General features: G+C 38.9%; 2 protein-coding genes across 3 annotated transcripts; both read right to left on the bottom strand.

Annotated features, from left to right (window-relative positions):
- Positions 1-1356: 1356 nt before the first annotated feature.
- Positions 1357-7036, bottom strand: LOC131669678 (RNA-binding protein 45). 2 transcript variants are annotated; one of them, XM_058944733.1, is made up of 7 exons: positions 6489-7036; positions 5030-5544; positions 4782-4896; positions 3851-4665; positions 3549-3745; positions 3342-3472; positions 1357-3165 (listed from the first exon to the last, which is right to left on the bottom strand). In XM_058944733.1, the coding sequence occupies exons 2-6, from the start codon at positions 5226-5228 to the stop codon at positions 3359-3361; spliced, it is 1440 nt and encodes a 479-aa protein (XP_058800716.1). In that variant the 5' UTR covers positions 5229-5544; positions 6489-7036; the 3' UTR covers positions 1357-3165; positions 3342-3358. The 2 variants fall into 2 exon arrangements, with proteins under 2 accessions (XP_058800716.1, XP_058800715.1); XM_058944732.1 differs by having other exon boundaries at positions 1360-3165; positions 3549-3778; positions 6489-6722.
- A 1853-nt stretch (positions 7037-8889) lies between these two features.
- Positions 8890-11115, bottom strand: LOC131669747 (6-phosphogluconate dehydrogenase, decarboxylating). The gene is made up of 5 exons (XM_058944857.1): positions 11090-11115; positions 10693-10916; positions 10358-10602; positions 9646-10271; positions 8890-9491 (listed from the first exon to the last, which is right to left on the bottom strand). Exons 1-5 carry the CDS (start codon positions 11098-11100, stop codon positions 9149-9151), a joined length of 1449 nt encoding a protein of 482 aa, XP_058800840.1. The 5' UTR covers positions 11101-11115; the 3' UTR covers positions 8890-9148.
- Between the last annotated feature and the right edge of the window lie 4921 nt (positions 11116-16036).

Below are 16036 nucleotides of genomic sequence, written 5' to 3'. Positions count from 1 at the left end.
GTTCCGGCTTTCTGCGCGGTGTGGATTTATATAAGTTTTCGCGTTATTCGCTTAAAGACGCTTTCCGAAGCTTCGGAAAAATTTCTCGTCAGAATGTCAATAAAAATACCTGTCTCTCCGACGTGAATAAAGGAAGTGTATTTTAATCCGTTTACCACCCAATGCAACTTCAAATACACGTGAAGTAGTGAAGTACGAATATTATTAAAGTTCGTAAAAGTTACTTCATTTAATTACGTAATGTTTTTTCGATTAGAATAACAATTGCGTTCGTTTAAAAATAAATGCAAGTGGTTAGTGCCCTCGATGTGTAAGGCTTACCTAACTACGAGGAGGTCTATACACGTATATGGTTTCTCTTCGCGTTGCACAACTTTCTCTCTCTCTCTCTATATATATATATATATATATATATGTATATATGTTTTTAACGACACGTAAAACTGAAGTTTACTGTTAAATAACTTCGTTGGCTCATCTGTTAAAAATGATTTCGCTTCGATAATGGTGAGAATTGCTATGCGTACGAAGTTGCAGAGAAAAAGTAATTGCATATATACTGCTGAAAATAAGTTATGATAGAGCTTTTACCAATTTTCCAGGTTTGTTCAACATTTTTCCTTTATTAAGTCAATTAATAAGCAATTTGTATTTCAAAAACTTCCTGTGCATATACTTACCATGAAAGTAAGCTTTATTAAATTAAATTTCAAATTTCATTGGTTTATTTTATGAACCATGAATGAGCAAATTGTTCTACCATTACACAGTAAATAATGGCATTACGTGTAATTTGACGATTTGTTTTGCCGATCCAATAATTTACACGTCCATTTGATGAGATGTAAATTTCGCTAGAAAAAAGACGTATGTATATTATAAAGTGGATTTATTTTTAATTCGTATCAATCTGTACGTATAAAAAACTAAACTGCATATTCCCAAAAACAAATATATAACAAACAATAAGGAAATAAGTCGACTTCGGCATATAAAAAATAAAGAATAAAATGAACTATGTCACTTATGTAAAATCCAGTCTTTTAAAAATATAACTGGAACACAAATTAATCTGACTAGTTTCTAAAAGTTAGCTAGAACAAAAGTTCAATGTTATATACAAGTGTAGATACTGGTATCCCTATGGGGTATAATATGGGGTATAAAAAAATATAGTACTTTTTACAAAAAAGTAGTAGTGCGGTTACAAAAAGAATGGTTTTTGCTTTTGATTCAATAACGAAAATATAAATATTCATATAGTAATATCACAGACGTCAGGTACTCGTCGATAATCCGTGCGCACGAATCCTGAAAAATGAAAGAGACAAAATTAAAGTAACATTGGATTGCTGCTTGGATGGATCATGGGAGTCACGTCATTTATTTTTTGTAAATGAGAAATGTGAAAGAACAAAAAAGAAAATAATAAAAACCCACTGGAATGAATGCTTGTAATACAATTTGTATTTGATTCTGTATCAGTTGCGTTATATTAATTTTTTTTAATCATCTTGTGACGGCAAAGTCACTGTTACAGTCATTTTGGTAAGGCAAGTTTATTACCTTCCCTATATAAAGTTGCTCGGAATAATCTTTGTTTTTTGTTTTTTAATCCATATCTTTTAGTATTTTTATTAATCAGTATGAAAAATTATACAGCGCACGCGCTTTCTTTCTTTTAATATTTGTTATTTTGTAAAGACATTTTGGTGTATAGTATATTTTGAAGATTTCTCTTACAATTATCATATATATTGTACTCGTTTTGTTTTAAGTGAATGCCGTCGCAGGTTTACACACACACACACAGTTGATTAATAGCGATAAGTCTTGTGTGGACAAAGAACAAACGGTAATAATCGTAAATGTATGTATATATAATATGGAAAAAATTTGTAGTCAGCTTTCCGCTGTAGATATACTTCAAAATATGTACAGCTGCTACTATAGTATTATTTATCCCGGCAAATCGTGAATATAACTTTAGCTGAGCCAGCTAACGTTTTGTTTCTTTTTAATTCTTCAAAAAATATTCTGTAATGATCTCTTTCGTAAATGTACGACTATTCTTATCACTAATGCCACGTAAAAACACCTATACGTCGTGTTAAAATTAGTTGCTTTTTTCTCATATATATGTAACAAAAAATAACTATGAAATAATTAGGTAAAAAATACATGCTTGGACGTCGAGAAAGGATGCTTTGTATATCAATATTATGGATCTCGAGTCCAACACTCTTTCTGCTCTGTCTCTATTTCAAATCCCTTCTGCAAGAGTCAATATAATACGTAACTCTTGTATGTAAGAAGTTAATGATTAATTATAATTGAGTGACGCTTGTTAATCACAATCCGATCCTTGATTCTTTTTCTCCTAAACGAAAATAGCCTAGAATTTGCTTGAATAAAAAATAATATACATATGACAACTTGACTATCTCCGACTATATATATATAAATTACGTCAAATGCATCCACGTCTCCGTATATATATATATGATATACGTGTTTACTCATGAAAATTCACACAAATATATATTCATGTATGTATATATACAATATGGATTTTATAAAAATTATCAAAATACTTTCACAATCGTCCGCGCTTCTGTGATTATTAGTATTAGTTTTTTATTATATAATCATTATTATTATTATTATTATTATTCATTTTTCTTTTAAATATGAAACTAAAACATGAAAATAGCGTAAACATATACCTTTTCACGCTCTTTTCATTAAATGTCTCATCTTTTTTTGTATATTTTCTGAAAGTATTCTTTTCTTAGTAAAAAAAGACTCAATTACATATTTCGTACGTAATTGCTGTGGTTCATCCAATAAGTCATATCGCAACGCGAAAAATTCGAAAGCACAGGCACACGCTTCAGGAAATCATACGTATTTACCGTGATGTCCGGTGTCATAAGTGTGACAATGAAAAGTTTTTTTTTCGTTAAGTTGGTAATATATCAATTGTTCAATTGTTTTTTTTCAGTAAATGTTGAGATGTGGCGAACGTAAAACAACAGTAAAAGTAAGGATGGTCGTGGTAGTTTTCCATTCTGTTGCAGGCCCGATGTGGTCAATAAAGTGAGTCTTTATAAAATTTCGTCTCAATTCGTGGCGTGCGTCCTGCATAGTGTGTTACCAGTCGGTCTGTGAAGACAAATACAAATATTACATTATCCCCAATGAATGGATAGTCAATGTGAGAAAGAGAGAAAACGAGTGACAGATAGAAAAAGGAAGACAACAATAACGATGGCGACGACAGACTTGCATAATGTCTCATGAGGAAATAATCTCGATTACGTCGTCCTCGCTATACTTACGATTTTTCTTAAGTAAATTAGTGCTCGTCCTCGTCCATTCTTAATCTCTTTCTTCGATCATCACCAACATTGCGTTCTTCGGCTTCTAGGACTTTTAGACGAGAACCACAGATTTCTTGACCATGAAGAGTCTGCAAAGTAAAAAGAACGATTTTCATTATTATCGATTGACGAATACATTGAAAGTTAAAAAATCTGTCAAATTACCTCAATGGCTTTATTGGCACTTTCAACACTAGCATACTTGGCATAACCACAGTTTTTCCCAGGAAGCATGTAAACATCAATGAGATTACCGAACCTGCAGAACGCATCTTTCATGGCATAAATAGGAGGCACTGGTGGGCCACATACGATGAAACATCGCTTTGCGACTTCTGCATCGATGTTGGCCATAGGTTGTACTGGAGGTAGTTTATGTAAAGAGTGATCTAATGCTGTAAAGAGCAATCCACACTTTAATTCATATATTGACTTTTAATGAATAAAATTGCGTTAAATTAACTTACAAGGTGCTGTTAGACCAGCTGCTTGAATCAATGATGTTGCCTGTGCAATTGTTTCAGCCAAATGTGCCAAATCAGTTCTAGCAGCAACAACACCACCAGGAGTAGTAATGTTATTATTATTCGGAATGCCTTGCTTTAAAAGTGGCTTGTGAGGTAATAGAGGTCCAGACATATCAGGTTTGACTATCATCCTGTGTCCAAGCGGATATTCAAATCCATGTAACTTCTCTCTTGCATAAGCAGCTGCACTGGGAGTATTGTAAACTACAGTAGCATGTCCTCTTGACAATCTATATCGGGCATCTGTCTTGAGATGACAATAATCCAAACCAGGTACAATGTCAAACAGCTTCCACAGCTGATCTTGATTTAAGGCTGGGTGGGCAATGACTTGTAACTTAGTAAAACCATCAGTATTGGGGTAGTTACCAGCTATTTCCAATCCAACATTGTTCTTATGATAATTGTTACCATAATTGGAATTGTTGGAATTATCATAACCCATGGACATTCCATTACTGTATTTCTGATCAGGATCAGGTTTGGGCTTCTTTGGCTCAGCAAACACTGCTTTGTACTTTCGGTCACACTCTTCAAAGGCTTTTGCAGCACTGGACACCTTCTTGAATTTTACGTAGCCAAAACCCTTGGATTCATTGGTATTCCTGTCTTTGACGACTGTCACGTACTCGATAGGTCCAAATTTGGCGAATTCCTGTTGAAGCTCCGTGTCGGTCATGGATTTCGGCAGCACGCAAAACAGTCGTACCCAACGTTCCTCCTCGTTTGTCTCTCTCACCGACCCTTGATCTCGGCTTATAGAAGTTGACACACGAAATATAGTCAGAACTAGTTTCTTTTTTTTTTTTCTGCGCACTCTCATTGCGCGCATACCATTAGAAATGAGTCATGAATACAGTTATAAACTTACTTGGAGGCGATCATGACTTTGATGGGTCGTCCAACGGAGCCAAGCATCTTGCCGTTCATTTCCTCGAGGGCGACCGCCGCTTCCGACGTTTTGGAGTACTTTATATACGTGACTCCTACGACATAGACATTAAGACAAGAAAAAATGTAAAAGCTGCGCAGGAAAAACAATCGTCTCGCGTACGTAATAATATATATTCACACGTAGACACGTATACATAAGTGCACATACGCACGGAAAACAAATACCTTTATTGTCGCCAGTGGTTCGATCCTTGACCACCCAGATATCCTCAATCTTGCCAAACTTTTCGAACGCTTTCTTGAGGTCATCTTCCTCAAGGCTCTTGTGACAGATGACGAATAGTCGTGAATTCGGGGGATCGTCATTCTTGGAGCGAGGATCACTACCGTAATAAGAGTCGCCGCCGCCTCGATGGTCAGCCATTTTAGCTGCTGCTGCTGCTCTCAACGACAGAGCCGAGGCAGGAGAGTCGTCGACTCTGAAACTGCGGTGAGAGAGCGCCGCCGCCGACTGCCGCTAGTGCTGTTGGTTGGCAGCTGCGTGTGCTGCCGGCTTCGGTGCGACAGTATACGAAATATGTACGCGTGTGTGTGACGTCGTCGACTCTTGCGTGTACACACGTATAAGCAAAGGTAGATACCTCTATGTGTGTGGTAGGAAGGCCAGACGAAGGGCGCAGACACTGCGGTGGAGCGTTCACCCTTTTCTTTCGCCTGCCACTGCACGTGTGGTGCTGTTGCTACATAAAAAAATTCTTTTTTCTCTTCGCATTGTGGAGGCGGGTAATACATTTTTTTCTCGATTGCCGTAGGGGTTAACCAATAGAATTCTTACTAATGGGTTCTCGTTCGAGGGGCATCTTCATTGGATCTATTAATTTCCAATGTGTTTCAATCAATTTTCCATCAATATAATTTTACACGACTGACTTATGATCCCCACCGTATTAAACGTTTGAAGAAATTGTAATATCTTTTTCACCAAAGAATTTTTTTTGTAGAGAAGCTCTTCATTTGTCATAACAAATTACTTTTTTAAGAGTCTGTGCGTCTCTTCGCTTCGAGTTGGAAATTATGTAAAACTATTTGCCAATAAACAATATTAACCAGTATGTGTAACTCGATTTGCGAATTTATTTAGCAGCTGCTTAGACACTACATTTATGTCGTAACGTTTGCATGCAACTCGTCGTTACATAAGTAAATAGTTTCTCTTCCATTTTTCATTCAAATCTTTTTCACTCTGAACAAAACTACGTCAAAGAAGACTTGGATTTCAATTCAATTTCAATAATTAAATTACTCGACTATCCCTTCTTTCTCGGCCATAAATGTCTTTTTGCTCCGAGCAAGTAGAAAGGCACACGGCGAAAAAAAATTGTCGTAGCGTTTCGCGCTTTGGTAAACAGCATTAGGAAAACGAATGGCATTTGCGATTCATGAAAGTTATTTGGCGAATGGCCGTGTCGTAAACGTTAAAACTGGAATTTACGGGTTTTTTTCGCTCTCCTACTAAATGCACGTGCAATGCAAATTCCATTTCCTCTAATCTCTCGGCTCGCACGCGAAACACTCGAGTGTCTATTTTCGATTAGCGACGTGTCATCCATAAATTAATGCATCCCGAAAACGTTCGAACAGATGAAAAAGAAACTACGTAGATTATTATACAAAATACACAAACCTCTATCGGCGGCTATTCGTACGATTCTCACGCTCGCCGTCGCCACATTGGAGGGTCCTGTGAATATATTAATGCGAAAAGCACACGAACACGCGTATACGCGCGTACACGTATGAATGTATCTGTAGATGCGTTTATACCAGTGAAAAGGTTGCGCGTCCCGACGGCGTCGCGGCGACGACTGACTGACTGTCTCTCGTGCACCGTTATACCTTACTGCGCTTGTGTCGCCAGCGAGAACCAATCCTCTCTCTTTCTATCTGTTGGTTTCTCACTCTCTCTCTTACTCTCTCTCTCTCTCTCTCACTCGGTGATCTGTTGCTGCTTATAAGCCGGTGCCAAAAAGCCTAATTTGTTGCCACTCCGCGCTCCTTTTCCAAGACTCGCGTCCAACGAAATCGTAAATATTTAACTTTTTCAAATTTCGGGTTATTCGAGAAGTTGAAAAGTGAGTAGGGATGGGGGAAAGGTTGAATTTTTAATAAGCGTCGGTTAAAAAAAATAAAACGTTCGTCGCTGAGTGTGTGGATATGCGTATCGCTCGCGCAATTATTGCCGCAAGTGTAATTACATCGCGGCAGACCACGACGACACGCATCCATGCAAAGCCGTGGTGGTACGCGCGAGAGGCTTTCTAAATAAAATAAAAAAAGAATGAAAATTAAAACGCGCACCGTCATGATAAAATGATATCGACGTCGCTCGACGGATATAAAAATGCCGCCGGATCTCGCGCCGAGATCGTGGATCTCCAAAATTAGCCGCCGCCGAGTCGGATTGATTTACCGCGGCGACCGCGGGGCTGACATTGGCGCGGGGCGTATTCCTCTTTTTCGTCCGGCGCCAGATACGGCTGCGCGCGTTGCATAGCGCACGAGTGCGTGTGTATCCCATCGCCGCACGAAAAAGGCCAACGACCGGTTTCTCGCGCGCGCGAGAATGGAATTAACATAATTCCGTGAACTGGTCAGTCGAGAGCGAGTTGGTCTATTCTCATGCCTCCGCTCGTTAAATGCATATACCGTTGGCCCCGCGCATATACGCGCTCGGAGGAGAGGAGCGTCCCAGAACAGCGTGTCTGGCTCATGAACGCACACGTGTCTTCTCTTACGTAACGCTTCGCGCGTGTGTTCGCGGGGAAGCGGGATTGTTGCAGAAACGAGCGTCGATAAGCTGCACATGCTTTTGGAGCGCCATGTCTTTAACGAACAACGTGCTCAACATTTCGGATATATTGATTTGCTGCGTTTCTTCGAGCGTAACTATGTGAAGTAGGCGCATTATCGAATTATCGTAATTTTCTAGTAAAACAACCACAATTATGCAAACAATCCCCCGGTAACTTTCTTTTTCGTGTGTTTAGGAACGTACATGGCTGTCGGAGACGATTTTCCAATAAATCACTGAGCAAATTAAAATGTAAAGCTTACTATGACGTTAAATTACCATGAGTAATTTTAGCAAAAAAGTGTGGAGGCAGAGAGCGACCGAGAAGACACAACGGAAACGCAGAAAGCTTAACTGGCACGAGTAAACACTTTTAGCCTACTGCAACTTTGATGTGGTGGTTAACGATCCGCAAAATGAAAAGCGTCCTTTAGAAAATCGAGCGGCTGTCGCGATACGCAACACTAAGAAAAGAGAAACGCCAGTGTGCGCTCGTTGAATATATATATATATAAATATACGCAAGTGAAAATGTACAATGGAGAGTAATTTTCCGAGCAGTCGCTCAATGAAATCGAAGAGACGACACCGTGGAGGAGGAATGACCACTTTCTTTGACGCACGCGAGCGCAACTTTTATATGCTCCCCGTATGTCCTTGGGCATTCCTTTCAGCTGTCTATTTCTTTTACTTAATTTTTTTTTTCTTTGCCAACGTTTCGCAAACTAGAAACTACGAGTGATTAGTATTGTCGACTTGTTCTTTTTTCTTTTTCCACGTTTTCAAATGTAGTAAGGTAGAATTTGATGACGTGTAGGTGCGATGATAAGCGCGATCCGAGTTGAATGTTTATGACGACGTAAAGTTGGAATTATGCGTCGATTGCATAAGAATGAATAGTTGAAACGAGCTACAATTGTAATCACGGCAATGATAGGAAATTGCGCACAGATTACTTGGAAAAATATGAATTTTGTCAAGATGATGAATTACTCACACGTTGATGATATTTTTATAGAAAACTGCTAGAATTAAAAATTGTGTGTTGTGAATTAAAATCTAAGGAAACTATCATCTATGATGACGGACAAAGGTTTATAGAAGTCATAAAAACAATATCGTTCGTTATGTAAATCGGTTAAGCTCCAGCATTGACAAAAAAAAGTTTGTTACGTGTGCATAAATTGGCATAATCATAGAGTTCGCTTAACTATATCCCATTGAAAGGCAAAAGTGAATGAAATACCGTTACTTACGAATCTAATAAATATAATTTCCTATCAAAAACTGATAATTAATTACATAATAGTAATATCCATAATAAATGCGCATATCCGTATCGGAGGAAGAATTATAAGATGTACGATCACGATAATTCTATCACCTATATATATATATATATAGCTCTATAGCTCAATCATGTGCATAGAGAGCGAATGTATGACATGTGTGTAAATCAAACAAACAATCAACAAATTATTCGACGTTCGTCATCAAGCATCGTAAGTTGACGCGGATACATTGCCACCATGGCCAGTCCAATTGGTGTGTACGAACGTGCCTTCCTGACCGAGAATTTCATAGGTGTGTGCACCGAAGTAGTCACGTTGCGCTTGAAGAAGATTTGCTGGCAAATTTTTTGTTCGATAACCATCATAGAAAGACAATGCCGCTGACATTGCTGGCGTTGGTATACCAAGCTTTATAGCTATGCTGACGACCATACGTATACTCTCCTGACAGTGGAGCATCGCTTTAGTGAAGAAGTCGTCTAATAGTAGATTTGTCAGTTTGGGATTTTTTTCAAAGGCTTGTTTGATGTTGCCAAGGAATGCACTGTAAAATTATAATCATACTTTATTATATTAGTAAAACGAAAAATATTCCATATTGAACGTGATTTAAAGTTATTTATTTTGAAAGCTGAAAAATCTAAAAGTAATTGAAAATTTAAGAATTTCGAAAGAAAACGTGAAAATATTCAATTTACCTTCGAATGATACAACCTCCTCTCCACATTAGTGCAATGGCACCATAGTTCAAGTTCCAATTGTGAACTTTGGCAGCTCCGCTCAGAAGCATAAAACCCTGAGCATATGAAATAATTTTGCAAGCATAGAGGGCCCTCCTAAGATATTCCAACAATTGCTTTTGGTCACCTTGGTATTTTAATTTAGGTCCAGGAAGAACCGAACTAGCTGTTGTTCTCTCACATTTGAGAGCTGAAAGATATCTAGCAAATACTGATTCTCCAATTAGAGTAACAGGCACACCATAGTCCAAAGCTGCAATTGCAGTCCACTTTCCTGTGCCCTTTTGACCTGCTGTATCCCTAATTCTCTCCAACAAGAATCCGTTCTTATCTTGATACTCCAGAATATTACTAGTAATTTCAATAAGGAATGAGTTCAACTCTCCCTTGTTCCAGTTTTTAAACGTATTGCTCATTTCTTCCTCATTCAATTGCATACCATCACGCATCAGATGATATGCCTCACAGATTAATTGCATATCTCCGTATTCAATGCCATTGTGAACCATTTTGACAAAATGTCCTGCTCCATTTTCTCCTACCCAGTCACAGCAGGGTTCATTGCCAATCCTAGCACAGATAGCCTATGAAAGTGAAAGCACAGTCATTGCGTAAGTCACATATGAAAAAAAAACAACTGAAACCTTGACCGAAAGGAAAAAAAAATCACCTGGAAAATAGGTTTAATATGAGGCCAAGCTTTAGGATTACCTCCAGGCATAAGAGAAGGCCCCTTCCTTGCCCCTTCCTCTCCACCACTAACTCCACAACCAACGAATAGAATATTTCTTAATTCTAAATCTATTGTACGCCTTTCGGTATCTTTATACTCTGAATTACCGCCGTCAATGATAATATCTCCCGGCGACAACAGAGGCGTGAGCTTTTCAATGAAACTATCCACCGCCAATCCAGCTATGGAAAAATAAACCACCAATAGATACAATATAATTAGAGTTGTACTTACAATTAATGTAATCTTGTTTTGATCGCTCTCTGACGTACCTCTGACAAGAATAATAACACGCCTTGGCTTCTTGAGTTTACTGACCATTTCTTCGAGGCTGTAAGCACCAATGACTTTTGTGCCTTTAGCCTCGTTTTCAAGGAACTTGGTGACCTTGTCTGTGCTACGATTGAAAGCGCACACAACGAAACCGTGTTGGTCCATGTTGAGAATTAAATTTTGACCCATCACGGCTAAGCCGATGAGAGCAATATCGGCTACTCTGCAAGCAAAAAAGTTATGTACATTCGCACTTGTATGCTGAAATATTCCACGTGAGAAAAACTACAACTTCGACGCGTGACTCAACGTTTTTTCTATTTTTCGATGACAGGAAAATAGAGATGATACGATGTTCTCGGCTTAAATTCAATGTGTAGATCAAGCGATACTTACGGTTCAGTCATCTTGATTCGTTTGAAAAAGGAAAACTGGAGAAAAGTGAAAATCGAGCTCAACAAGTGTCCGTATCGACAAACGAACGCACGTATTATGCGTTCACAAGAGCGCTTTTCCCGAGGCGCGTCTACGGTGCGCCCGTGCTCGCGATGGAGAGGGGAAATCAGCTGAGGTTAACACCGACCAATCGCGCATCAATGGCCAGTCATGAATGTAACGAATGCGCGCGCGTGCTTTTGAATTTCTCTTTTTTTTTACGTGGACACTGCGACGTACTACAGAGTGACAACGTTTACGCGATCGGCGGCCGTATCAGTTACGTAAGTAACTGTGATCGGCCTGATTACATTGGTAGTGAAAGTGCTGATTTTGCTTTTCATGGAATCAAAGCTAGAGGTACTCGCAAGTTTTTCCAAGGGTGTGCGGACAATTGTGCATGGTTTTATTGCATACCTAAACTTTTGTGTACAGTAACATGGCGCGAATCAGCGTGTATCAATTCTTATGCTATGTTACTGTATACAATAATTTGTGCGTATAATAAAACATTGTACAATTGTTCAAAGGCTTCGAAAAGGATGAAGACATATTTATGTAATAATCGGACAATTTTTAATAGATGGTGTATAATTTTTTATAACGATTACTTTTTTTGCTTCGATTTACGTTGTAAAAATGTAACAAACAAGTTAATGACCGAATTAGAAAAACCGCAATTAGAAAATTCTTGAAACATGAGGTATAAGTTACGGACACGTCACGTTTTCCTTCCATGTTCTACTCTGAGGACAGATTAAACCTTGAGAAAAGGTTGTATGAACTTTAAAAGCAATTACGAAATCGACTTCGAATTTCGAAGTAGAAAGTAGTCGGAAATGATTCTAAACGGTTGTACGTCTGTATATCCGGTGACGATATGTCAGCGCTTTTGAGAAAAAAAGAGCCACTTGAAAATCTAATAAAAAATACTTATATTCGTTAGAATGGACGTACACTTATCGTTTAAAGTCAGAAAGCTTTCAGAAAAATTGCTGTTAATCACTTTTCCAAAACGATGACTGCGCAGACAAACGTACGTCCGTTCACGCTTCTGAAAAGAATTTTACGTTCTGATAATTTACTCGTGTTAATAAACAATCGGCTGGCGTTCTAGTTGTCACGCTAAGGAGCTACTCGTCCACGTTTCAGCTCGTGTTACCGCTGTACCGACATATCGTCACTGAGGCTCAATTATTCATGAAATTGTACAAAACTTTATAACATTAATAAAATACTTTTCTCATCAATTACGTAACGCTATATTAAAAAGCACGTGTAAAATAATTTTACTTACATAGGTCAATGCAGCTTTTACAAAGATTCTAAAGTATGGGTACAGGGCTAAATAAAGGATTATCAAGTTCCTGTACCAAGGCTGTAATCCATTCGGTACTGCTTTTGAGTTGCGGAATCACATTTGGATGTTCTGATACGACTGCATAGTTGGTGAACTTTCTCACATTAACAAACGCATAAAAGATTCCCTTAGATAGAGCAGAAAGAAGGTTTATCCTTCATATTTGCCAACGTACGCTGTAAAGATTCTCTTTCAAAGAGATAATTTCCTCTTGCGACTAATTCGATAGGAGAATTCTTTGATTTGAAGAGAATTGCTTTTCATCGTGCGTTCAAATGAAACCCCCTTTCTGTATGCAAATTGGAAATGGCCGAGATTGAGAAATCGCACGTTGTCGATAAGATAATGACCGCGGATGACAGTTCATCTATGGAATCAGCGATTAAATAAAACGCCCCAGGAATATTTGAAAACAAACTCACCTGAGAGCGAAGAGTAAATTGATCGGGAACCTTATAGCAACGTTCCACAATCGTCGATCATTGTCAATGAAAATTATTTTATTAATAACTTTTTTTAAATCGTACCAGCTACGAGCCCAGCACATTTTCAAAGTTTTAAGCAATTATTGCCGAACGTTCCGGCAGCGATATTTTTGCTACTTTAGTGGACGTTATCGCCCATGCCGATAAGTACTCAGAATGATTCGTGCCCGTACCCCCTTTAGTATCAAATTTCCAGAAAATAAGTTGCTGATACTTAAGCTACGGTTGATGTTGTATTAACTGGGAAATGATGACTGTGCATTCTTCTAACACGTATAGTATACAGTCACATTGAAAGTCTAAGAGTAAAGTACTTCTCAGGCTGTCTACATGGTTCTGTGTCGCCTGCTGAGAGCGTATAGCATTACCCCTTTCCGGGGGTGTACGGAAAAAAGTGTGCGCAACACGAGAGTACGAGATAGGCATATACGCATTGTATGAAATAGCAACATCATACGGTCCGTACTTTACCTACTGCATACTGGTAAGAATGCACGCGCTTTAGATTTATGTATGCAGAAATGGACATAGTATTGGAAATGTTATTATAGCTTAAAAAAGAAATATATGATGTCGATTTACAAATCAAACTGAATGCTGGTCTGATATATATCTGTTTTTCAACCATGAAACTCTTACTTGTCAGAACAATTGAGTTACCTTTGACAATCGGAACGGGAGTGTGCATTGAAATAAAGCTCTGGTTACAGCCAACTAAACTATAGGACAGCTAAAAATCTTCTCTAAGACATCTCGATCTCAGCAGTCTACAGTGTCTTCGCATGTAGTCCTTCAGATCTCGACGAAAGTCGATGGAGATTTTCAAGCTTGCGAACTTGCGAGCTACGACCTATGGGTCGGCGCACATCTGCAGCACATCTCCGGCTGAAAAATGAGTCGAGCGGCAGCGCAAGTGACGCTCCAAATGAAAAATGCCGCGAGAACGAAGGTCAGCTGCACGAGTCAATTAGTCACGCAGCTGGATTCGTAGATGCATGGAAGGTATAGTCAGGATAACCGGCACGTACCGGCCGCATCTGAGCACCAGCAACTGTATCAGCGCGCTCGTCAGCGGGGACTTCATGCAGACGTCAGCGCGTACGCCAAATTGGCGAAAGCTTCGTATAGCGCTACAGCTCTAACGTCAGGTAAGTCGTTAATCAAGTCGCTCTCGCAATGAGCCGACAGATCGGCGTTCAACTTCGCCAGGTCGTCGCGTGGACAGCGAAAATAAGTAGATCTTCAAGGTACGTTAAATGTTCTCAACGTGGCGAGTTCTGTAAACGAGCTCACGTATATATCTCACCTTCATTAGCGTGACGTTTATCGGTGGTATGTACGCTCATAGTCTGAAAGCGATTAATAATCGCTTCATGTTTTTCAAATAGAAATTATATCTCATTTTAGTATAGTAGTCGGCACACAACGTTCATGTCTCAGCTCGTGTCGTTCGGTAATTACAAATCATTTTACCTCTCTCTCTCTCTCTCTCTCCCTCTCTCTCTCTCTCTCTCTTTATCTCTCTCTCTATCTATCTCTTTGCTTCTAGTTTCCGAGAATCTGGCTATGCTGCTCACATCTGTTCGATGTGAACGGCTCATGGAAACGCCTGCAGGCATCAGAGTAGACTCATTTTTGCGCTTATTTGTGTGTATCAAAAACCGCGTGTAAAAGTCAGGGCTCGCACCAGACTGGAAACTTTGCGTTGCTTCAGCGATGATAACCGTTTAATCGACGCATTGCACTATTAAAAGGCACAAACATTGTCTCCTATGTATGGTTTCTTGGAGAGTTGTAAAATAATAACTCGCCCCAACGATTAAAATCATATACTCTCGTAAAGGTTTGGCGGCCGTTTCAAATTCATGGACAATTTCGCTCAGCTCTCGAATGTTTATCGAGCCTATGTATCCATTCAATGCCAACTATAAATAGTTTAACGCTCTTACGAAAGAGTTATCGTGTTTTGAGACAATGTTAGGCACAGACATCCTTACTTTTGCAAACTCAACGAGCAAACTCTTTTTGGACTTTGCAGACGTAATAGTTTCAGCAAATAAATCACGCCGAGATATTCTCATCTTCCAAAAGATATGTATCATCTCTAGGGACATGAATCAGTCATTTTTTTTTTTTAAATTTCGAGTTAATAATAATTTTGAGTGTGTTTTCACAGACAGACAGTCCCATAAAATTTAATTGTTGAAATTCTTCTAATTGTAAACTATAGTAGTCTGCATAATGTGTGATTATCGTCAAGTCTGATAATCCAGTGCATCTCGACATTTCAAGTGCCAGTACTAACTTTTCTGATAAAATAAGAAAATGAGACTTTCAGAAAAATATATGTAATTGTTGCTGTTGGACGATTATGCGGGTAAAAGTTTGATCATTTATAACTTTTGTGAACGCATTCAAATGGTTTCGTTTTTCTAAGTAGTTTTTGATCAATTTTCGTAGCTCCACTTCAAATACATTGAAATAAGCTACACAAACCGGTTGCAAGCTCCAGAACTTTAAAATAAAGTCAGATAAAAGCATACAAAATTACTCGTCACGATTCCAGATCAACGAAGCATGTTGGAGCATTATATAAATCGATGAAGAAACTAGAAGAAAAACTAATGAACCGAGAGCGCTGATTAAATGGCCTGCTACGGGTGATTTTGTAAAGCTGTCACCAACAAATTTTCTAATAGATTTATCACCGCATTACAACTCGATCATAAGGCTTAATGAGTTTTCAATTTTGCTACCCAACACGTGGAATTGACAAACAAGAACTACAAAACAAAGAGCCGTCGATTCACTTTCAAGCACAATTCAAATCCAGCGCGCAAACGCAAAGCTCGTTCCATTGACCGACCCAAGGCAAATCGAACGAAAAAAACTTCATTCGAACAGTCGTCCGCAAGCTGGCGCTATAGTACGACTCACAATGCCCGAATTGCGCGCGCTCGGCCGCGATGTACTCGTTGTCCTCGTCTATCGTTCGATACTCGTAGTAGCTGTCTCTGTCGAGGAGAGAGAGAGAGAGAGAGCGAATACTGGCTGGCGGCAGTT

The sequence above is a fragment of the Phymastichus coffea genome, unplaced genomic scaffold (genome assembly GCF_024137745.1).
Source record: "Phymastichus coffea isolate CEN01 unplaced genomic scaffold, Cenicafe_Pcof_1.1 PCOF00096, whole genome shotgun sequence".
NCBI lineage: Eukaryota > Metazoa > Arthropoda > Insecta > Hymenoptera > Eulophidae > Phymastichus > Phymastichus coffea.
Note: the sequence above shows the minus strand (reverse complement) of the source record. Positions and strands in the feature narration are given on the sequence as shown.